The 24744-nt window shown below is 44.0% G+C and overlaps 2 protein-coding genes across 5 annotated transcripts in view; one reads left to right on the forward strand and one right to left on the reverse strand.

The window, feature by feature from the left end:
- Nucleotides 1-14786, reverse strand: part of TEX12 (testis expressed 12) — a 31857-nt gene extending 17071 nt beyond the window's left edge. The window contains exons 1-2 of one of the 4 annotated variants that reach the window (XM_075838777.1): nucleotides 14768-14786; nucleotides 2041-2114 (exon numbers count right to left, since the gene is read on the reverse strand). In XM_075838777.1, the coding sequence (XP_075694892.1) occupies nucleotides 2041-2109 (69 nt within the window). In that variant the 5' untranslated portion in view covers nucleotides 2110-2114; nucleotides 14768-14786. Of the gene's footprint in view, nucleotides 1-2040; nucleotides 2115-5279; nucleotides 5624-5947; nucleotides 6135-14767 lie in introns of those variants that run through there. The other 3 variants (XM_075838776.1, XM_075838775.1, XM_075838774.1) reach the window with 3 other exon arrangements.
- LOC142661391 (uncharacterized) overlaps nucleotides 14598-24744 on the forward strand; it is a 60685-nt gene continuing 50538 nt past the window's right edge. Inside the window, exon 1 of the mRNA XM_075838773.1 lies at nucleotides 14598-14671. The gene's annotated coding sequence lies outside the window, so the exon portion shown is untranslated. The remainder of the gene's footprint in view (nucleotides 14672-24744) is intronic.

Genomic DNA, 24744 nt, shown 5'->3' on the forward strand with positions numbered 1-24744 from the left:
ACAAACTGACACAAACTAAAAGAAAAGAGTCAGTTTTTTTGACGGATCCGGTAAACTGATCTGTCAAAAACCAACATATTGTACCTTCCGTTGCATTCAGTCTGGCATCAGTCAGTCTGTCAGGCTTTTTTTCATTTCAACGGATTCGCTATAATGAATGCTACAACGCAGATGTGAACGAAGCCTACGTGATAGTGTGGTGTACATGTTGTTCCACAATGCAGCTTTCAATAAAAGCAGTTATTTTATTTTGAAAAACAATAATTTTTGAGCAAGTTATGAACAATTTTAATTTGTGCTAATTAGTTTCTTAATATTCAACTGGGCGTTTTTTATCTTTTTACCAACTGGGCGTTGTAAAGAGAAGTGTATGACGCTGACCAATCAGTGACCAATCAGCGTCATACACTTCACTCCATTGATGTCCATTTGTACTCAGCACAGCGTGATCTCGCGTCATTCATGACTAAGTCCCACAGCCAGGATGCGATGTCTATTCACACTCCCGCCACTTCGGTAAAATTTCTGTGGAACTTAATCAAAGCATTAATGACGCGAGACCATGCTGTGCTGTGTGAGTAAGTTCCACAAAAACTTTACCGAAGTGTCGGGAGTGTAAATAGACATCGCGTCCTGGCTGGAGGCGATGTCTATTCTCTATCAAGACACTTTGGTAAAGTTAATGTGGGAGTATGTGACAGCACAGCGTGATCTCACGAGATCACGCTGTGTGTGAAGTGAAAGAAGCTGGGCTGGAACGATGAGAAGTGTATGACGCTGATTGGTCGGAGTCATACGCTTCTCTTTACAACGCCCAGTTGGTAAAAAACGCCTATTAGGAAACTAATTACTGTATTTTTCAGACCATAAGACGCACCCACGCTTTAGACAACAGAAGATAGGAAAAAAATTATTTGCTAAAAAATTATTTATTCTGTTTCACCACATTCTGAGAGCCAAAACTTTTTTTATGTATTTTTTTTATCAATAAAGCGGTGTGAGGGCTTATTTTGTTGCGGGACGAGCTGCAGTTTTATTGGCAGCATTTTTTGGTACATACGATTTTTTGGATCACTTTTGTTTTATTTCATTTTTTAAGCGCTAAGGTGACCAAAAAACTATTTTGATGTTTTACATTTTTAAACTCACCATGCGAGTTAAATAATGGTATATTGTAATAGATTGGACTTTTACGGACGCAGCGATACCAAATTATTTTATTTTTTACATTGTGCTTGGGGAAATATAGGAAAAGGTTTTTGTTTTTTTTAACTTTTAATATTTTTTTTTTTTAGAACGGAACGCGGAAGTCACATCTTCTCATGCAGCGCTCTTGGTAACTTTCGGTCGCCGTTCTCCTTATCGTTCACACATCTATCCCCCATCCTGTGGATAAGGGATACATGTGTTTTATGGCACAACCCCTTTAAACTGCCAGGAACAGCGAAATTGCTGTTCCTGGCCGTTAGAGCAGCGTGTCAGAAGCGACACCTGCAGTGTATGGAGCGGGCTCAGCACGTGAGCCCGCTCCATACATCATCCCCCCCCCCCCCGCGCTCCACGTCACGGGTCGGGTAGGGGTTAAGTAATGAAGCGGTCATGGGGCCCGGCGACTGCGGACTAGACGTAGGGACTTTTTAGCAAGATTCATTCTTGCTAAAAACTGCGTCTTATAGTCCGAATAATACGGTGCATTAAAAACATACATATTATAGAAAGAGAAAGGTACAGACCACATAAAACAGAAATGGGTATCATGGACAAAATATCTGGTCACATAAGTAAGGAAGATGAGCAATCCACCAGACCTGTAATTAGGCTATAATAGTAAGGACGGGATGGTCAAGCTGCTAGTGCAAATAAGAGTAAAAAATGAAACATTATCAGTCCATACATAAAAACCTGCAAGTCTATCATAGAAATGCACTAGTTAGTAAGACAGGTGCAAATTGGACACGCTTGTGTGAACAAGGCCATACAGAGATGAAACATTATTTTGTCAATATTACTATGATATTTATTTGAAAAAAAGATACTCACTTCTTTATCTTTCTTCCTCTTGATAGTTTTGCTGTCAAACTTCGCTGGACTGCTTGCCATTGTCTCCATATATGCTTAAATAGAAAAAACATTAAGAAATGTCAAAACACAAAAGCCTGATTTTGCATTCTTTAAAAATCATATTATACCCCCAGACCTATATATTTTCTGAAATGTAAGTTTCACACATTGTAAAAATGACAACTAGCGCTTTGCAACCATGGGCGCGTTCATAAAATTATGTCTCAAAGCGTCTAGTTTTGTAAAAAATCTGTAAGAAATCATGTTTGTGGCTATAAGGCTCTGTTCACATCTGCGTTGGGTCCCGTTCTGACGTTCTGTTGGAGGTTTCCGTCAGAACGGGACCCCGAGCAGACACAAACTGACACAGACGGAAACCAGAGGTTTCAGTCTCCATCACCATTGTTTTTAATGGTGTCGGAGCCGGTGCCCGTGGTTTCCATTTGCCTCTTTTGTGCACCAGATCAGTCGTTTTGCCGGAAGGAATAGCGTAGTCGACTACGCTATTCCTTCCGGCGAAACGACGGGTCCGGTGCACAAAAGAGGCAAATGGAAACCACCGGCACCGGCTCAGTCACAGTTGAAAACAATGGTGTCAGTTTGTGTCTGCTCGGTGTCCTGTTCTGACGGAAACCTCAGACGGAACGTCAGAACGGGACCCCAACGCAGATGTGAATAAAGCCTAAGTCTGACCCAAGCAGTGCCTGAGGTACACAACATCTCCTATAACTAAAAGTTCAAGATGTGCGGAGTTAATACACGCCACTTATGCCTGCACGTATATATCTTCACAAAATCATTAAAACTGATATCTGGATCTGGATCTTAGTGATCCAGATGTCGGGAAACATTCAGGTCATGGAGTTGACCAATTCCCCGTATAATGCATTTAGGCTCACCTCTTTAACCCCTTAACGACATAACCCGTACATGTTCCTGATAGCCGTCAAGGAGAAGTATGGAGCGGGCTCACGGACTGAGCGCGCTCCATACTCAGCGGGGGTTGGCTGTGTAATGCAGTTGACACCTCACTGCAAGGGGCGGAATCAAAGATCACTTTAACACCTTAAATGCCACGGTCACACGAGACATTTAAATTGTTAGAATAAGGGGGGCGGCCCCCTCTGATGTGGCATCGCCCCCCAACGACGCAAATGGAGGGTGCCTATGGTAATCATTGCAGCCTGGGGGCCTAATGAAGGCTGCAATCTTTGTACTGCCTCTAGCAGGGCCTCAAAGGAGTATTTCAAGATAGCGATATACTTCAATATATTAGTATTGCAGTATATCATGCAAGCGAACCAACGATCGCTGGTTCAATTCCCCTAGGTGGACTAATAAAAAAACAGTTAACGTTTTTTTAAATGTTCCAAAAAAAATAATAATTAAAAGTTAAAAAAATAAATATTTTCCCATTTAGCAATGTTAAAAAAAATAAAAGTTAAAATAAAAGTCCGAACTATCACAATATAGCATTGTTTAACCTGCTTGGTGAATGCCGTAAAAAAATATAAATGAAACACAAAAATTGCTGTTTTTTGGTCGCCTTAGCTCTCTAAATTTTTTTTATAAAAAGTGATCAAAAGGTGGCATGTACCTCAAAATGGTATCAGTAAGCCTACAGCTCGCCCCGCAAAAAATAAGCCCTAACATCGCTCAATTGACGGAAAAATAAAAAAGTTATGGCTCTCAGAATGTGGCGACAAAAAACATTTATTTTTTGAGAAAATATATTTTTTTTATAAAAGTGATAAAACAAAAAAACAACATATAAATTTGGTAACGCTATAATCGGATGAACCCGTAGAATAAGGTGAACATGTCGTTTTTACTGCCTGATGGACGCTGTAAAAGCAAAACCCCCCAAAAAATGGCGTATCACTGTTTTTTGACCATCTCACCCCACAAATATAATTTTTTCAGCTTCCCAATACATTATGTGGTGCCATGAAAAACTACAACTTGTCAAAAAACAACAAGCCCTGATACGGCTATAGCGACAAAAAAAATAAAAAGAGTTATGGCTTTTGTAACGGGGGAGGAAAAAACGAAAATGAAAAAATGAAGATTAGCCATGTCATTAAGGGGTTAGTGTGTGTGTGTGTGTGGGGGGGGGGGGGGGGGTTCTTTTTAATTTCTAACATGATTCAATTTTTTCATGTTACTGGTGTTGCCAGATAACTGCTAAGGTCCTATTTACATCACTTTCTTTTCCCTACGTTTGACGTATACGTGTCCGCTCTTAACTTTGCTTGAATTTGGTTAAGAACTCTAATTTTTCATGAAGTTAATTCTATACAATATCGTGACATGCTAGCAAAACTCTTCGCAGGCTGCAACTCACATCACAACCACTGGGTGGCCACACATACACAACTATAGCAAAGACATCTCGTGACTGAGTATCACAAAATCTTGTTTTTTTCAAAGCCGGTCATCTCGCTGCGATTTTTATAAAACTGCTGCAAAACTGTTTCATTTTGCTGAATTTAAAAAAAAAAAAACGCAGCAAAATGGCACGGTCTTGGCGCAGTAAAAAAATGCTTTTGAACGCGATGTTAGAACCCAGCATTATAATTTTCTATCTTTTTGGATCCACTCGCGTGTTTGCCTCAAAAACTGCATGTGTGATTCTAGCCTAAAACTTTCATAGAAACATATAGTGCAGGGGCAAAACATGACATAGGGAAGAAAAGAGTACAAAAGGTTTTAGACACCTCTACCCTAGTGACAGCGGTGCCGGTAATCAGCCGATTGCAGCGGGTCTGGGTCCTGGAACCTCCAGCCATCAGCTGTTCGGGCATGTTCACACGCAGAGTCAAAAACGTCTCAAAATACAGAGCTGCTCTCAAGAGAAAACAGCTCCTGATTTTCAGAAGTTTTTTGTGCCACTCGTGATTTTTGCTGCATTTTTTACGGCCGTTTTTTGAGTTTTTTTTTCAATAGTCTATGGAAAACGGCTCCAAAAACGTCCCAAGAAGTGTCCTGCACTTCTTTTTCGCGGACTGTTTTTTTAGACGTAAAAAAACGCAGCAAAAAACACTCCATCGGAACAGAACGCCGTTTTCCCATTGAAATCAATGGGCAGATGTTTGGAGATGTTCTGCTTACGATTTTTCGGCCATTTTTCAGGCGTTTACGGCCCGAAAAACGCCCGAAAATAGGTTGTGTGAACATACCCTTATAGCAGGGAAAGCTCTGAACGCCCTAACACTTACCCTGAAGCCGTCTCCTACTAGAGGGGGTCTTCAGTGCTATGCTCTGGCTCATAGAGTGGCCCTGGGCATTTTCTGACATTGTTATGGGAACATTGTGGCTGGCACTGGTACAGTGACATTGAGGCTGACACTTTTATGAGGCTCTTGTTTCTGGCACTGTTATGGGGATATTGTGGCTTACGCTGTTGTGGGGACATTGTAGCTGACACTGTTATGGGGACATTGTGGCTGGCACTGTTATGGGGACATTGTTAGTGACACTGTTATGGGACATTGTGGCTGGATTTGTTTAGGGGACATAGTGCCTGGCACTGTTATGGGGACTTTGTGACTGACACTGTTATGGGGACACTGGCAGGTACTGCTGGCATTGTTATGGGGACACTAGCTGACATTGTTATGGAGACATGTCTGGCACTGCTAACACTGTTATGAGGGGGTCTTGTAACATTTCAGGATGAGGGCGTATAAGGCGATGATGTCATTAGTAATAACCTGACGTCACATAAGTAAGGCTACTAGGTAAATAGCACTTCGCACTGGTCAGACTAGATGGTTATGCAGCTGCACATGTTATTTCCGCCTGACCCCCGCACAGACGTGCACAACACACAGCAGTATCGTACGGAAACTACTTCCTTTGGAAGTGACTATGTATCATTGCGCACCATGTATCCCTCTTCCTAACGGCAAGTCTCATAATGGCAGGGCCTTACCGTGGCCGCAATGTGGGCGTCACTATGGCCGCCCTGAAGGAGCAGTCCGCACTACAGACGCCGATAAGAGACCACACATAAATTACTGCGCACTTGATACCCAGGCTAACGGCACCGTGACACAGCGCATGCGCAGCAGGCACAGTCACCGGATCACGTGGCCGCCCTGTGCCTGAGGTTCCTGAGCAGGACTGCCGCCCGCGGAATAAGCCTAATGTTCTGCAGTGTACACGGCCTCCTCCATTATCACACCTGTCCTGCTACACAGGATACATCAGGAAAAGAATATATGTAATAAAGATTATATTCTACCCATTGAATAAGTGATGCATGCCGCGAGGGCTAGAATAGGGTCCCGAACCCCATGTTCCTCCTTACTGCAGGGCTGCATTGAGGAGTTGTTTAAATGCCGCAACCGCTCCATTCAAAGTTTATGGGACTTATGATAATGGCGGAGTACAGCGCCCGGATATTTCCGTCAGCCCCATAGACAATGAATGGAGCGGAGGGCGAATGTGAAAATAATCATAAATACACGTAAATATTTATACATACACAGAAATATATATACATATGGCGGCAAAAACTACAAGGCACGTAGGAAATGTATTACATATTTTAGACACTCTTTAGTCCTACCTCAACAGCTGTGAAAGTGTCTAGAAAAACAGGCCTGACTAAGGGAAGTCTTAAACTGCGCCAAATTCATTAAAAGCGCGTGCATTTCACCTGTCATGAGGAAAGGTTTCCAACATGCTTAGCGAGTTGTGGAAAATATATTAAACCAATTTTAATAAATTTGCCACAATTTGCACAATCCCCGGATGGTAAGAGGATCACAGGATGTCAGTCTGTTGGAAACCCCAGGAATCAGATGTTTTTTGGGGTCATCTGGTGTTCACTGTGCGGGTTCAATAACTTTATGTTAGAATGGTTAAGTTTTACAAATGCAGCGGTACCACTTTTATTATTATTATTTTTTTTTTTTAACAGGTAAAAATGGGGAATTTTTTTTTAGAAACTCTTAATATTTTTTTTTACATTAACCCCTTAACGACATTCAACGTACTATTACATCGCTGTCATTAAGGACTTAACGCAACACAACATATAGGTACGTTGTGTTGCTGGTGCGAGCTTAGAAGCTGAGCCAGCACCATCGCCAGCGGGTGTCAGCTGTATATTACTTATATCAGCTATATATTACCTATATTACCTGCTGCATGGCCAGGACAGATACAGCGCTCAAAAGCGAGCGCTACATCCATGGGGTTTACTAGCAGATCGGAACACCGCGATGCAATCAGTTCTGATGGCTGCTTTGGCAGATGGAAGGCCTAACAATGGCCTCCTGCTTGCAAAGTATGGAAGTCTGTTAGGTCCCGCCCGGAGGCGGGGCTTAAAAGGCTTTTCGGCCGCAGAAACAAGATGGAGCAGACTTAGAAGCTAAGCCTGCAACGTCAGCCGCGGGTGTCAGCTATATGTTACAGCTGACACCTTGATGTAACGGCAGGGAATGGAGCTAGCTACGATCCCTGCCATTAACCTCTTAGATGCCACAATCAAAAGCGATTACGGCATCTTAGTGGTTTGAATCCAATCAGCATCGCTGCAATGTGATTGCAAGGGTGCCGATCGTTGCTATGGCAACCAGAGGCCTAACAATGGCCCCCATGTCTCTGCCACACACAGAAGCCCATTAGGCCCCTCCCACAGATGGGGCCTGATAGGATTGTGGTTAGTAAATAACTGACAGCTCTAATGCATTGCACTACGTGGGTAGTGCACTGTATTAGAGTAAAGATCAGAGGTGCCGGCCTTCAAATCCCCTAGTGGGACAAAAAAAAATTTATAAAAATTTTGAATAAAAGTATAAAAATTTAAGTTTCAAGCTAAAAAAAAACAAACACTGACTGTTTTCCTATAATATGCATTTTCTTTTTAGGTAGAAATTGAAACCATTAGGGTATGTTCACACGAGGGCGTCCGTTATGGCTGAAATTACGGGGATGTTTCAGCCTGAAAACATCCCCGTAATTTCAGCCGTACCGGCATGTGCAGGCGCTTGAACGCCGCGTCCATTACGGCCGTAATTAGCGCTGCTATTCATTGGAGTCAATGAATAACGGCTCCAATTACGGCCAAAGAAGTGACAGGTCACTTCTTTGACGCGGGCGTCTATTTACGCGCCGTCATTTGACAGCGGCGCGTAAATTACGCCTCGTGTGAACAGACAAACGTCTGCCCATTGCTTTCAATGGGCAGATGTTTGTCAGCGCTATTGAAGCGCTATTTTCAGACGTAATTCAGGGAAAAAACGCCCGAATTACGTCCGTAAATAGGCCGTGTGAACATACCCTTAAAAATACACATATTTTGTATTATATTGTATCACCGAGTCCGTAACGACCCATACTATAAAACTATAATGTTATTTTTCCCGCACGGTGAAAAATAAATAAAAAACAATGCCAGAATCGCTATTTTTTGGTCACCACCCCTCCTAAAGCAGAATTAAAAGAGATCAAAAAGTCACATGTGCCCCAAAATAGTACCAATAAAAACAACAGCCTGTCCAGCAAAAAACAAGCCCTTACACAGCCTTGTCGACTCAAAAATAAAAAAGTTATGGCTCTCAAAATGAGGTGACACAAAAAACTTTTTATTTAAAAAAAATAATTATTATTTTATTGTGCAAATGCTGCCAAAAAAAATAAATATATATATATATATGGTATCCCCATAATCGCATTGACCCGCAGAATAAAGTAAAAATGACATTTGTAGCCCATGGTGAACACTAAAAAAAAAAAGAATAAAAAACATTTGCAGAATTGCTTGTTTTTGGTTACCTTGCTTGACAAAAATGTAATAAACAGTGATAAAAAAAAAAAAAATCACATGTACAGATGTAGCCGTCTTTATCTTGACTTTTAACACATTAAATACACAGTGGCAAGATCCCTTATTTTGACTTTTTCAATTACTTTTCAATGGCTTTTGTTGTGTGATATCACGCTGCAGCAAGTTATCAGAGTCAAGATAAAGATGGCTACATTCCCAACCCCAAAATGGTACCAATGAAAAGTACAGATTGTCACGCAATAAATAAGCCCTCACACGGCTCCGGTGGAGGAAAAATAAAAAAGTTCTGACTATCAGAATATGGTGACACAAAATGTCCAGTGTGTTCCAAAAGCGGATACGATTGGGCACCATTTATCAGTGCGACACCGGGCACACATCTGTGAAATATTATTTATTTACCGCATTATTATACCCTCTTATTATGCCCTGATGTTCTCCGCACAGATTACATATGCCCTCACATTATAGGTTAGAGAGGGGTCAGAGTATATTTTTATTGCAATAATAAATAATAAAATCAGCAAAAATACAAAATGAAAGGCACGTGGCCAATGATAATAAAAAATCCCAAAAATCTCTTCAAGTATGTAAATTCAAAAAAGCCAAGGTCTGAACATGTAGGACCCTTAGATAGTGGGAATGGGGAGTTGATCACAGGGGATCAAGAGAAAGCAGAGTTACTAAATGGGTTCTTTAGATCTGTATAAACAACTGAAGAAGGAGCAGCTGATGTAGCCGGTGCCAGTGCTGTTAATATATCAGTTGATATACTGAATTGGATGAATGTAGAGATGGTCCAAGCTAAATTAAATAAAATAAATGTGGACAAGGCTCCAGGACCAGATGGGTTACACCCTAGAGTTCTTAAAGAGCTTAGTTCAGTTATTTCAGTCCCCCTCTTCATAATATTCAGAGATTCTCTAGTGACTGGTAAAGTGCCAAGGGACTGGCGCAGGGCAAATGTGGTGCCTATTTTCCAAAAGGGCTCTAGGTCTTCCCCGGGTAACTATAGACCAGTAAGCTTAACATCCATTGCGGGGAAAATGTTTGAGGGGCTATTGAGGGACTATATACAGGATTATGTGACAATAAATAGCATTATAAGTGACAGCCAGCACGGATTTACTAAGGACAGAAGTTGTCAGACCCACCTGATTTGTTTTTATGAAGAGGTGAGCAGAAGCCTAGACACAGGGGCCGCTGTGGATTTAGTGTTTTTGGACTTTGCAAAGGCATTTGACACTGTCCCCCATAGACGCCTAATGGGTAAATTAAGGACTATAGGTTTAGAAAATATAGTTTGTAATTGGATTGAGAATTGGCTCAAGGACCGTATCCAGAGGGTTGTGGTCAATGATTCCTTCTCTGAATGGTCACCGGTTATAAGTGGTGTACCCCAGGGTTCAGTGCTGGGATCACTATTATTCAACTTATTTATTAATGATATAGAGGATGGGATTAATAGCACTATTTCTATTTTTTCAGATGACACCAAGCTGTGTAATATAGTTGAGACTATGGAAGATGTTTGTAAATTGCAAGCTGATTTGGACGCACTTAGTGTTTGGCCATCAACTTGGCAGATGAAGTTTAATGTAGATAAATGTAAAGTTATGCACCTGGGTACGAACAACCTGCATGCATCATATGTCCTAGGGGGAGCTACACTAAGGGAGTCACTTGTTGAGAAGGATCTGGGTATACTTGTAAATCATAAACTAAATAACAAATAATCAATAATCAAAGGCCAGCAGGATATTGTCGTGTATTAAAAGAGGCATGGACTCGCGGGACAGGGATGTAATATTACCACTTTACAAAGCATTAGTGAGGCCTCATCTAGAATATGCAGTTCAGTTCTGGGCTCCAATTCATAGAAAGGATGCCCTGGAGTTGGAAAAAATACAAAGAGCAACAAAGCTAATAAGGGGCATGGAGAATCGAAGTTATGAGGCAAGATGAAAAGAATTAAAAGCCTTGAAAAGAGACGACTAAGGCTACATTCACATGAGCGTATCAGATTCACGCACTTGAAAAACGCGCATGAATCTCGTCCGTTATGAATCAGTGTGCTTTGCGAGGGGCATCCGTTATTCACGCACTCGCAAAGCACATCTTTTTTTTAATTTTTATTCTTTTCAATTGAATTGATGGGCAAATCACGCACAGCACATGGATGTGCATACGTGTGCAGTGCGTGAAAACTCCTGCATGTGTGAATGGTCCCATTGAAATAATGGGTCAGTGTGCCTTGCGTTATTTTCACTCACAGCACACGGACGAGTTTTACGCTCGTCTCGATGAGCCCTAAGGGGGGACATGAGTAATTTATATAAATATATGAATGCCACATACAAAAAATATGGTGAAATCCTGTTCCATGTAAAACCCCCTCAAAAAACAAGGGGTCACTCCCTCCATCTGGAAAAAAAAAGGTTCAAGCTGCAGAGGCGACAAGCCTTCTTTACTGTGAGAACGGTGAATCTATGAAATAGTCACCGCAGGAGCCGTCACAGCAGGGACAGTGGATGGCTTTACAAAAGGGTTAGATAATTTCCTAGAACAAAAAAATATCAGCTCCTATGTCAATGTGTAGAAATTTTTCCCCTCCCTTTTCCTATCCCTTGGTTGAACTTGATGGAGATGTCTCTTTTTTCAACTGTACTAACTATGTAACTCTTTTTTACTTTTTTATTAGTCCCCCTAGGGTACTTGAACCAGCGATCGTTTGATCGCTTGCACGATATACTGCAATACTAATGTATTTCAGTACATTGTGATTCTGACAGACTCCTATTAAGCCCTGGGAGAACAAATACGATTTTTTTTATTTTCTAAGTTAGATCTTATATGTGCATGTCAAAAGTTTAAAAATTGTTCTGGCAACAAATGTGTTAAATAATTTTCTCTATTTTTGTTGTCTTCAGGTGGGGTTGTCTATTAATGTGTATCCTTAAAAGTCTTACTAACATGTAGGAGTTCACAGATCCCTCATAGACTTGAGTCTGTTGAGGAATCCGTGAAAGCGGGCAAAAATTGGCCATGTCCTATGTTTTCACGGGCCGTTCACATGATCCATTTAAAAATGGCCGTGTGAATAGCCCCATAGAAGTGCATTGATTGTAATGCAGCTGTGTGACGACCGTTAAAAAAAATGGCCAATGACGGCCGATTATCCCATTCGTGTGAACAAGCCTTTACTAGAAGTCACTGATACAGAGTGCAAATTCTTTCAAGCTGGGGTTTTTCTAAAATGTTTGGAGGGGGGGGGGGGTCTGATTTTACAGCTACTGTAAGTGGTTTGAATAGATTTCACTAAAATTCCAGCAAAAATCATATGTAATATATAGGCCACATAAGAATTCACTAACGATTTAGATGAACATTTATAGAAACTTCATATATATTATAAAGTGACTGATCCTGACATGGTGTATGTTTACATTTTTTTAATCTTGAAAATACATAATAATAGATTTAAAACCTGAAAATAAAAAAATAAAAAAACTACAGTTCTGTTGTTTGGCCACCAGAGGACACTGAAATATGTACTAATAATAATAATCTTTATTTATATAGCGCCAACATAATCTGCAGCACTTTACAATTCAGAGGGAACATGTACAGACAATATCAGTCATCACATAGTGACAAAACGAGTGGAGACCCTGCTCACAAGAGCTTACAATCTATGAGGAAATAAGGGAGACACAAAATGTAAACAGTGCTTGTTAAGTGCAATGGTCCAGCCATCTTTTATACACATATTGAGTAGTAAGACATAAAGCTGCAGGAGCCGGTCATCAGCCAGTATCTGTGTATTACAGACATGAAGTGTATTAGGGTGCAAGGAGTGTGGGGGATACTGCTGAATGAGGGGGTCAAGTGCTCATGACTAATGTAAAAGGGGGGGCCAGGGAAAGAAGTCACATTAGGGAATGTGATAGACCTGTCTAAAAAGAGGTGTTTTCAGGGCACATTTAAAACTGTGAATGTTGGGAATTAATCTGATTGTCCGGGGTAGCGCATTCCAGAGGACTGGTGCAGCACGAGAAAAATATTTGAGACAGGAGTCGGAGGTTCGGATTATGGTGGATGTTAATCTAAGGTCGTTGGCGGAACATAGAGCACGGGTAGGGTGGTAGACAGAGATGAGGGATGTAAGGAGGTGCAGCTCTGTGGAGAGCTTTGTGGGTGAGAGTAATAGGTTTAATTTAATTCTGAAGGGAATGGGCAACCAGTGCAGTGACTGGCACAGGGTAGAGGAATTGGTGTAGTGGTTGGTCAGAATGATGAGTCTGGCTGCTGCATTCAGGATTGTTTGGAGGGGGGAGAGTTTAGTGAGGGGAAGACCGACTAGTAATGAGTTCCAGTAGTCAAGACGAGAGAGAATCAGAGCGACAATGAGAGTTTGGGCTGTTTCCACAGTAAGAAAAGAGCGGATTCTGGAGATATTTTAGAGGTGAAAGTGACAGGAGTGGAAAAGGAGGCAGATGGAAGAAACGAATTGTCTAATTTCATAAGGTCTCTTAAGTCCACCTTTATCATCATGTCATTTTTAGGTCCCACATTCTGTGCTGATTAATTACTTAAAGGGGTTGTCTAAAGATTAACATTTATCATTTTATTCACATGGGGGGTCCCAAACCCCCCTCATTTGCCCAACTAGCAATTGTAGATATTGTGCAAGAGCTGTCTTTTGCTGTTGTAACCAGTGTGTGCGGAAACTAAAAACCACAGCAAATTGTAAGTCTGATAAGTCTAAATTCTCTGCTTTCCTATACTTGCTCAATGAATAATTTCAGATATTGTGCAAGAGCTACAGATGTAGCCATCTTTAAAGGGAATGTGTCGCTATAAAAAATTTTTTTATTTTTTTTTAGTTAAACAGTTAGTATATAAATGATTATACATTGTTTTATTTTTTTCACAAGTCAGGAAATATTATAAATTAGATTCTAATTTATAACATTTCCATGTGCTGGTCACTAGAGGGAGCAATTCCCAAAATTGCAGAATTGGCATGTGGTAAAGCAACCTCATTGCTTTATGCTGCAAAATTTGAGAAGACACACTCGCTCTAGCGTCCTCACACAATCCCCCCTCCTTTATGCTGGCTAGTGCCAGGAGAAAGGAGGGGGTTGATTAGATACAGTGGTAATCACACAGTATAACACAAACATACACACACATCACATACACAAACATAACTTACCTGCTCCTGCCGCCGCCGCTGCCTCCGCTCCTAGTCCTTGCGTCTGAACATATGGCCGGAAGCCACGACCAGAAGTCGTCATCTTACTGTCCGGCCGCGGCTTCCGGTCCACATGAAAATGGCGCCGGATGAAGCTCTGCCAAAGACCTCCCTTTTGGTCTGTGTGGGAGCGGCGCATGCAGAGATGAAAAAAAATGGCAGCCCCCATGGAGAAGTAAAAGAAAGAAAAAGTACAACACAAAAACACAAATAAATACAATTTCTTTTAATGACATAGTAAAAGCAGTAATATATAAAAAAATAAAATTTTGTGACACCTTCCCTTTAACTTGAGTCTGATAGCTTGCTGCAGCGTGAGATCACACAACAAAAGCCATTGAAAAAGTCAAGATAAAGGATCTTGCCACTGTTTATTTAATGCGTTAAAAGTCAAGGTAAAGACGGCTACATTGTAACTTTTGCTGTTACTGTAACCATTGTGTGCGGAGACTAAAACCCACAGACAAACTGTAAGGTGGATAAGTTTAAATATCAGCCATCTTTTTACGTTACAGTAACCAGTGTGCGCGGCGACAAAAAATCACAGAAAAATGGTAAGTTTGACAAGTTTAAATACTCTGCTTCTCTTTACTTGCTAAACTAACAATTGCAGATAATATGCAAGAGCTAACTTTTTCCCTTACACTTACCAGCGACCAGTGTGCAAGTTGCAGTAACCAATGTGTGCAGAGACGAAAAATCACAGAAAAATCACAGGTCTTTGCTTTTCTTTACTTGCTATCCAGGAAGTGAATTTTTTTTTAGTAGGGGCTGCAGCGGTCACATGCTACATGCATGTAAACAACCACCAGGACTGCTCCCGGGGGTTGTTTAGTGGTACAGACTACAAACCACTACAAACTGCAAGTCTGATAAGTATAAACACCCTGTTTTGTTTTTCACCTGCTTAACCAACAATTGTAGATATTGATTAATCGATCGGATTAGGAGAAAGGCAGTGTTTCATACTATAACTGGGTACTTGCCGGCCATTGTGTGTATACAGGAGACGCACCTTGTAAAGGATTTGATGACTAGGTTAAAAACGACAGGGGTTGATAAAGAATACCACTCTGTGTTTTCAACATACTCTAGAGGAGTTAAGGTCCTATTACATGGCTCGATATGGGCTGTGAAAACGAGTGCCGATCAACGAGACAGCTCGTGGATCGGCACTCGTTTGCTCTTTTCACAAGGAGCTATGATCAGTAATGTATGTGAACGAGTGCTCGTTACTATGATTGTTCTTTCCCATACATGTCGGCAGCACATCTCCCTGTTTACACAGGGGGATGAGCTGCCGACAACGATAATATTTAATGCTACATAAACTAGCAGAAAAGCTGATAAACTAGTGTTTGTTTGTTCATCGGCAATACACCGATTTACACAGGACAATTATCTGGAATGAGCATTCAAATTTGTATATTTTTATTAAACTTTTTTTTTTACTTTTTTTTTTTTGTCCCCTAGCGGACTTAAAGGCAGTAGGCCCTGATCGCAGTTTAATACATGCATAGTGCAGTGTATTAGAGCTGTAAGCTGCTCATTGAAAGCAAGCATAGTGGGTCCTGACTTTGTCAAATCCCACTAGGCTTCTGTAGATGACACAGCCGGAGGCCATTATTAGGCCTCCCGTTGCCATAGCAACCATCGGCGCCCGCGATCATGTTGCGGGATGTCGATGGTGCTTTAATCCCTAAGAAGCCGCGATCGCTATTGAACGCAGCTTCTAAGGGGTTAATCAGCAGGAACCCCCGCAATCCCCGATACTAGCGGCTCTGCTCCGAGACTCTGGAATTCCCTGACATCGCTGTTCACATATGAACAGCGATGTCTGGGGCTTCCCCAGAGCCGGAGTCCCGAGCAGAGCGCTGGTGTCGGCTCTGCTCCAGGACTCTGTGGAATTCCCTGACATCGCTGTCCACATATGAACAGCGATGTCTAGGGCTTCCCCAGAGCCGGAGTCCCGAGCAGAGCGCTGGTGTCGGCTCTGCTCCGGGACTCTGTGGAATTCCCTGACATCGCTGTCCACATATGAACAGCGATGTCTGGGGCTTCCCCAGAGCCGGAGTCCCGAGCAGAGCGCTGGTGTCGGCTCTGCTCCGGGACTCTGTGGAATTCCCTGACATCGCTGCCCATATATGGACAGTGTGTCAGGGTCTTGCCCAGAGCCTGAGTCCCGAGCAGAGTGCTGGTGTCGGCTCTGCTCCTGGACTCTGTGGAATTCCCTGACATCGCTGTCCACATATGAACAGCGATGTCTGGGGCTTCCCCAGAGCCGGAGTCCCGAGCAGAGCGCTGGTGTCAGCTCTGCTGCGGGACTCTGTAGAATTCCCTGACATCGCTGTCCACATATGAACAGCGATGTCTGGGGCTTCCCCAGAGCCGGAGTCCTGAGCAGAGCGCTGGTGTCATCTCTGCTGCGGGACTCTGTGGAATTCCCTGACATCGCTGTCCACATATGAACAGCGATGTCTGGGGCTTCCCCAGAGCCGGAGTCCCGAGCAGAGCGCTGTTGTCGGCTCTGCTCCGGGACTCTGTGGAATTCCCTGACATCGCTGCCCATATATGGACAGTGTGTCAGGGTCTTCCCCAGAGCAGAGTCCCGAAGCAGAGCGCTATTATCGGCTCTGCTGCGGGACTCTGTGGAATTCCCTGACATCGCTGTCCACATATGAACAGCGATGTTTGGGGCTTCCCCAGAGCCGGAGTCCCGAGCAGAGCGCTGGTGTCAGCTCTGCTGCTGGACTCTGTGGAATTCCCTGACATCGCTGTCCACATATGAACAGCGATGTCTGGGCCTACCCAAGAGCCGGAGACCCGAGCAGAGCGCTGGTGTCAGCTCTGCTGCGGGACTCTGTGGAATTCCCTGACATCGCTGTCCACATATGAACAGCGATGTCTGGGGCTTCCCCAGAGCCGGAGTCCCGAGCAGAGCGCTGGTGTCAGCTCTGCTCCGGGACTCTGTGGAATTCCCTGACATCGCTGTCCACATATGAACAGCGATATCGGGGGCTTCCCCAGAGCAGGAGTCCCGAGCAGAGTGCTGGTGTCGGCTCTGCTCCGGGACTCTGTGGAATTCCCTGACATCGCTGCCCATATATGGACAGTGTGTCAGGGTCTTCCCCAGAGCAGAGTCCCGAGCAGAGCGCTATTATCGGCTCTGCTGCGGGACTCTGTGGAATTCCCTGACATCGCTGTCCACATATGAACAGCGATGTTTGGGGCTTCCCCAGAGCCGGAGTCCCGAGCAGAGCGCTGGTGTCAGCTCTGCTGCTGGACTCTGTGGAATTCCCTGACATCGCTGTCCACATATGAACAGCGATGTCTGGGCCTACCCAAGAGCCGGAGTCCCGAGCAGAGCGCTGGTGTCAGCTCTGCTGCGGGACTCTGTGGAATTCCCTGACATCGCTGTCCACATATGAACAGCGATGTCTGGGGCTTCCCCAGAGCCGGAGTCCCGAGCAGAGCGCTGGTGTCAGCTCTGCTCCGGGACTCTGTGGAATTCCCTGACATCGCTGTCCACATATGAACAGCGATATCGGGGGCTTCCCCAGAGCCGGAGTCCCGAGCAGAGTGCTGGTGTCGGCTCTGCTCCGGGACTCTGTGGAATTCCCTGACATCGCTGCCCATATATGGACAGTGTGTCAGGGTCTTCCCCAGAGCAGAGTCCCGAGCAGAGCGCTATTATCGGCTCTGCTGCGGGACTCTGTGGAATTCCCTGACATCGCTGTCCACATATGAACAGCGATGTTTGGGGCTTCCCCAGAGCCGGAGTCCCGAGCAGAGCGCTGGTGTCAGCTCTGCTGCTGGACTCTGTGGAATTCCCTGACATCGCTGTCCACATATGAACAGCGATGTCTGGGCCTACCCAAGAGCCGGAGTCCCGAGCAGAGCGCTGGTGTCAGCTCTGCTGCGGGACTCTGTGGAATTCCCTGACATCGCTGTCCACATATGAACAGCGATGTCTGGGGCTTCCCCAGAGCCGGAGTCCCGAGCAGAGCGCTGGTGTCAGCTCTGCTCCGGGACTCTGTGGAATTCCCTGACATCGCTGTCCACATATGAACAGCGATATCGGGGGCTTCCCCAGAGCCGGAGTCCCGAGCAGAGTGCTGGTGTCGGCTCTGCTCCGGGACTCTGTGGAATTCCCTGACATCGCGCTGCCCATATATGGACAGTGTGTCAGGGTCTTCCCCAGAGCATAGTCCCGAGCAGAGCGCTATAATCGGCTCTGCTCCGGGACTCTTGGGAAGCCTCTGACATCGCTGTCCATACATCGACAATGATGTCAGGGGCTTCCCCAGAGCAGGAGTCCCAGTGATGTCAGGAGCACAGCTGGAGTCCCAGGAAGAGCCTACTAGCGCTCTGCCTGGGACTCCAGCTCTGGGCAAGCCCCTGACATCACTGGGGCAGCCTCTACAGAGGGCACTGGGGCAGCCTCTACAGAGGGCACTGGGGCAGCCTCTACAGAGGGCACTGGGGCAGCCTCTACAGAGGGCTCTGTGGCAGCCTCTACAGAGGGCACTGGGGCAGCCTCTACAGAGGGCACTGGGGCAGCCTCTACAGAGGGCACTGGGGCAGCCTCTACAGAGGGCACCGTGGCAGCCTCTACAGAGGGCACTGTGGCAGCCATCTACAAGTGGGTGTGTGACAGTATCTGAAGAGGACACTGGCAGTATCTAGGGGTGTGTTGCATTATCTACAGAGGGCACTGTGGACTTATCTAGGGGTGTGTTGCATTATCCACAGAGGGTACTGCGGCAGCATCCACAGAGGGCACTGCGGCAGCATCCACAGAGGGCACTGCGGCAGCATCCACAGAGGGCACTGCGGCAGCATCCACAGAGGGCACTGCGGCACTATCTAAAAAGGGGCTGCCCAATCTTGACATGTGTGCTAACTGAGCCGCCGGACTGCATTTAGCGACACTTAAACTGGAAAGCTGGATTGTTGAAATAAGCACGTGGAGAAATATCTCAAATTTTAAACCTAGCGGTATTATTATAGTAATGTAGTATTAGTATTATAGTAATATAGTGTTATAGTAGTTCAAATAACTAATTGATTAATAATAATTTAGTATTGTATCAAATTTGAAAGTAATGCGGCCCGTCAACTTCCCATTTTTTCTATATGCGGCCCACTTACCCGGCCGAGTTTGAGACCCCTGGCCTAAAGACAGAAAGAGCTGGCACAAAAATGGGCATCAAGCTGGACACTACTAAGTGTGACTTATAGGGTTAAATGACTTTGGGCCACTGATCTCACACTGCCAACATACAGACAGGAATGAGCCGCATAAAAATCAGTAGAGTTCAGCCTGGCCCGAACAGGTTCTGGGCATATAAGCTGGCATCAAAGTGGGTAGACGGACACTTTTCCAGATTTGAATAAGTAACTGGTGTTTTTAAAGGGTTAAATGACTTTGAGCCACTCATTTCACACTGCCACCATACAAAGAGGAATGACCCACATCAAAATAAATTTAGATCAGCCTGGCCCGTACAGGTTCTGGGCATGAAAGCTGGCATCAGAGTGGGCAAATTGACAATTTGTACAGATTTGAATAAGTAACTGATGTTTTTGATGGGTTAAATGACTTTGGGTCACTCATTTCACACTGCCAACATAAAAACAGGAATGCCCGCATCAAAATCAGTTAAGATCAGCCTTTAAAAACACTAGTTACTTATTCAAATCTAGAAAAAGTGTCCATCTACCCACTTTAATGCCAGCTTTCATGCCCAGAACCTGTTTGGGTTTGGCTGATCTCAACTGATTTTGATGCAGGGCATTCCTCTCTGTATGTTGGCAGTGTAAAATGAATGACCCAAAGTAATTTAACCCTTTAAAATATCAGTTACCTATTCAAATATGTAAAAATTCTCAATTTGCCCACTTTAATGCCAGCTTTCATGCCCAGAACCTTTTCAGGCCAGGCTGATCTCGACTGATTTTGATGCGGGGCATTCCTCCCTGTATGTTGGCAGTGTAAAATTAGTGGTCCAATGTAATTTAACCCTTTAAAAACACAAGATACTTATTCAAATCTGGAAAAAGTGTCAGTGTACCAACTTTGATGCCAGCTTTCATGCCCAGAACTTATTCGGACAAGGCTGATCCTGACTGATTTTGATGTGTGGCATTCCTCTCTGTATGTTGGAACTGCAAAATGAGTGGTCTAAAGTAATTTCACCCTTTGAAACATCAGATACTTATTTAAATCTGTAAAAATTGTCAATTTGCCCACTTTGATGCCAGCTTTCATATCCAGAACCTGTACGGGCCAGGCTTATCTTGACTGATTTTGATGCGGGGCATTCCTCTCTGTATGTTGGCACTGTAAAATGAGTGGTCTAAAGTCATTTGACCCTTTAAAACCATCGGTTACTTATTCAAATCTGTAATAATGGTCAATTTGCCCACTTTGATGCCAGCTTTCATGGCCAGAACCTGTTCGGGCCAAGCGGATCTTGTGTGATTTTAATGCAGGGCATTCCTCTCTGTATGGTGGCAGTGTGAAATGAGTGGCCCAAAGTCATTTAACCCTTTAAATATACCAGTTACTTATTCAAATCTGGAAAAAGTGTCTGAACGCTACTGATTTTGATGCAGGGCATTTCTGTCTGTATGTTGGCAGTGTGAGATCAGTGGCCCAAAGTAATTTAACCCTATGAGTCACACTTTGTAGTGTCCACTTTGATGCCCTGAATAAGAAACTGGACGAATAAGAAACCAACTTCAGGAATGTCAATATCTGCTAGACCTAATCATAATGATGCATTCAATTCTAGCTTTTTGTATTATGTGAATAGAGTTTAAAGAGTTTATTGTGTTCTCTTTCTACATATGCAAATTTGCGGTATAAATTTGACATCTACAATGTATGTCAAAGTCTCTTCTTCCCATTTCAGAAATTACTGCCAGGTTCCTGTTTCTGTACCCACCGTAGTATTATGAAAGCCCTAACTATCACTGTATGACTTGAATGAAGGACCTTCCATGTATAAAGGAGTAAAATATTTTTATTAGTGTTGTGTCAGACTGGGGTACTTTGGGCCCATCACAGGAAATAATCCTGAGGGCCCGCCATGAATCTATACAGAACACATACATTTCATCATCCTAAACTATGTTTTTATCATTGCGCACAGGTCACATTTTTTATATTTTAATAGGTTATTTTTGAATGAACTCTCCCTAGCAGCAATTTATTGGGGAAAATGTATTGTCGGTTCATAGTTAAACTGAAGTTAGTTTAAAGAGGCTCTGTCACTATTTCATAAGTGCCCTATGTTCTACCTAACATAATAGTCTCTTTAATGTAAATAACAACAGGTTTTTTTTGTTTTTTTTTAAAAACACGTTTATTTTTGACCAAGTTATGATTATTTTTAGTTTTATGATAATTTGTTCTAAATGCCCAGCTGGGCATTTTTTTACTTTTCACCAAGTGGGCGTTGTAAAGAAAAGTGTATGGCACTGATCATCATACACTTCTCTTCATTCACGCCCAGCTTGTTTCACAGCACAGAGTGATCTCGCGATATCACGCTGTGACAGGACTTCCTCCCACAGGTCCCTCACCGGAGCCATGGAAGACTGAACAGACATCGCCTCCAGCTGCTGCAGATTCGAATAAACGTCCTGGCATGGCTGGAGGCGAAGTCTGTTGACTCTTCCATCGCTCCGGTGAAAGAACTGCGGGAGGAAGTCCCGTCACAGCGTGATCTCGCGAGATCACGCTGTGCAGTGAAACAAGCTGGGCATGAATGAAGAGAAGTGTATGACGCTGATTGGTCAGAGACATACACTTTTCTTTACAACGCCCACTTGGTGAAAAGTAAAAAAACGACCAGTTGGGCACTTAGAACCAATTAGCATAAAACAAAAAATGATCATAACTTGGTCAAAATTAAACGTTTAAAAAAGAAAAACAAAACAAATGTTGTTATCTACATTAAAGATAAGGCAGTTATAAACTGGTGACAGAGCCTCTTTAAGGTACACACCTCTCAATAAATTTGGTGCATCTTAGACTGCCCTAAAGACAGAAAATGAAATCTACATCTGCTATGACTAAGTGTACTGTTGCAGAAAAATTTGCAACATTTTCTGCCTTGATGATGTTTCAGAACCTGGGATCACTGGAGGATTTACTCTACTCTGGTGAGCCAGTCCACCCCTAGATATATGTCACATAAAAGAACGTCCGTAATAAAATAAGAGATGCTAACCCTTATCATTCGTTTTGCAACACAGCAAGGCGTAACTTTAAATGCCTTTAGAAATTCATATGTGGTGCAAACAAAGGGTAGTTTTACCTTTTGTACCATTTTTTTCTAATGCATCTCACATAAATAAAATTAATCAACTTTGCAAATAATTTTGATTATAAATCTCGTTCTGCTTTGGGTCTTCAGCTCCAATGGAGAAATATTTGTATTGCGAAGTATATAATATACTGCATCTTGTCGTCAGCACATCCCCTGTTTACACGGAGAGATGTGCTGCAAACTAGTGACCATTTTTCTGCCCCACATAAGAGATCAAATAAGTCTGCTCGTTCATCGGCTGATCACTGTTTTCACAGGACATTGATCGGGAACGCTCATCCGAGTACACGGGCCTCTAGAAGGAGATTTGACAGGGGTAATCTGTGATGCTTAAGCATGTGATTATCTTAACTATAAGAAGTCAAAGTCAAAGACTGCAGCGCCCGCCAGGATTTGTTATACTAACCGTGGTCTGCTTGGATTACGCATCTGACCTGTCCCCAGACATGTTGCTCCTCTGGGATTGCAGTCATTTGTTTTACAATTGCTTTTTATACTTTATCTTGTTACTGTCTTCATCTTGTTATCGTAATCTTTCTTTTTTTTCTCTACAATAAACTACATTTATGCAGCTGGCATGGGGTGAGTAATGCTTCAAGCTTTATAGCAGTTGCAGGAGGCTCATGAGAATACACTAGATAGTTTGTCTAGGTGTAATACTCTGCAAGTTTGTCTAGGTGTAATACTCTGCAAGTTTGTCGAGGTTTAATACTCTGCAAGTTTGTCTAGGTGTAATACGCTTGAAAGTTTAGAGCACAATGAACGTAGTGCGAATCATGAGGCAACTGAGAGTATGTCTGAATATGTGGGACGCTCAGTCAATCGCGAGAACAGGAGGAGAATGTTAGGATCTATGGGTGGAAAAGAGAGAACGTGTGTGTGTTCAATGTCAGTGGATGAGAACTGGCGGGGTGTGGTGTGATGGTAAGGATTTTCCTGAAGATGATCCTGATTTTGTTGATAGGAAAGAGGAGGAGGAATATAGATGGTATTCCCATATGCCCAGACCCATCATTATCACTAAGGCCTCATTCCCACGACAGGGTTTCCCGGCCGGGTGCCGGCCGTTCATAAATCGGCCGGCACCCGGCTGCATTAGGAATAATAGACCCCTAATGGGGCTATTCACACGACCGATTTTTTGACGGCCTGGAAAACCGGGCGTCAAAAAATAGGACATGCTCTATCTTCGGCCGGGTACCCGGCCGCCCGGCTCCCATAGAAGTCTATGGGGCCGGGTAATACACGGCCATCACCGGGATGTGTCCCGAGTGATGGCCGGGTTTTCCGGCGCTTGCGCTCTATCTCCTCCTCCTCACAGCGCAGAGTGCATGTGAGGAGGAGGAGTTGATGCCATTCTGACGAATGGCTGTGCGCTGTACACTGTGTGGCAGGGCCGGGGTGTACAGCAGTTGGAAGGGAGCGCTGCGCTGGCTCCCTTCCCCTGCTTGTTTTAAAAGCGCCCTGGCCCGGCGACACCTGCTGCGGCTGCTACTACTGCAGCGACGCCACTATAGCAGAGCAGGGAGGTATCTCCCTGCTCTGCTATGTGCTAGACGCACTTTAGCTCCTTGAAGGAGCGGAATCCCTGTGTTTTCGGGGATTCCGCTCCTGGACAGAGCGCTTGATGTCTCTGTCCATATCTGGGCAGTGACATCAGGGGAAACTCCTGAAGCGGAATCCCCGAACACATGGGGATTCCCCTTCAGGAGTTGCCGCTGATGTCACTGTCCAGATCTGCCCGGCCCGGCACGGATGCAAAACTTTATGCAAACCGGCCGGGCAAAAAGGCCGATTTTACCGGCCGGTACTTGGGCTCGGGCGGCACCCGGTCGTGTGAATCCCGCCTAAGTTAAAAAACACCACTAGAAGCCCTATGTATAAGTTTAGATCAGGATGCCTGCTCCAGATGGGGCTACTGCATTCGGAAGGAGCAAAAAATAAATAAATGATAAAGTTCCTCATTGTGGGGCTAGAAGTGTGGGGCACGTGGAGGAGCCTGGCAATTACACATAGGCAGAACTCAGTGATATCTCATCCTGAGGAGCCCGGGGAGGGCGTCCTCCAGTGACTCTTGTATGTGTGGAACGAGGGAGGTGATGCAATAATCCTGAGCCCTGTCGAGCTTCGGGATATAGTAAGTAGAGAATATCACTCATGTTATTGCTCCGGGATGCAGTTTACGTCCCCAGACATGTGGACTGACCTCATTCCAGACTCCCTATGGAACACAGTTTAGGAGACTATTCAGAGAGTTAGAGAACTGGGAATGTGGTGTGGACTGGAAA

The sequence above is a fragment of the Rhinoderma darwinii genome, chromosome 10, assembly GCF_050947455.1.
Source record: "Rhinoderma darwinii isolate aRhiDar2 chromosome 10, aRhiDar2.hap1, whole genome shotgun sequence".
Lineage (NCBI taxonomy): Eukaryota > Metazoa > Chordata > Amphibia > Anura > Rhinodermatidae > Rhinoderma > Rhinoderma darwinii.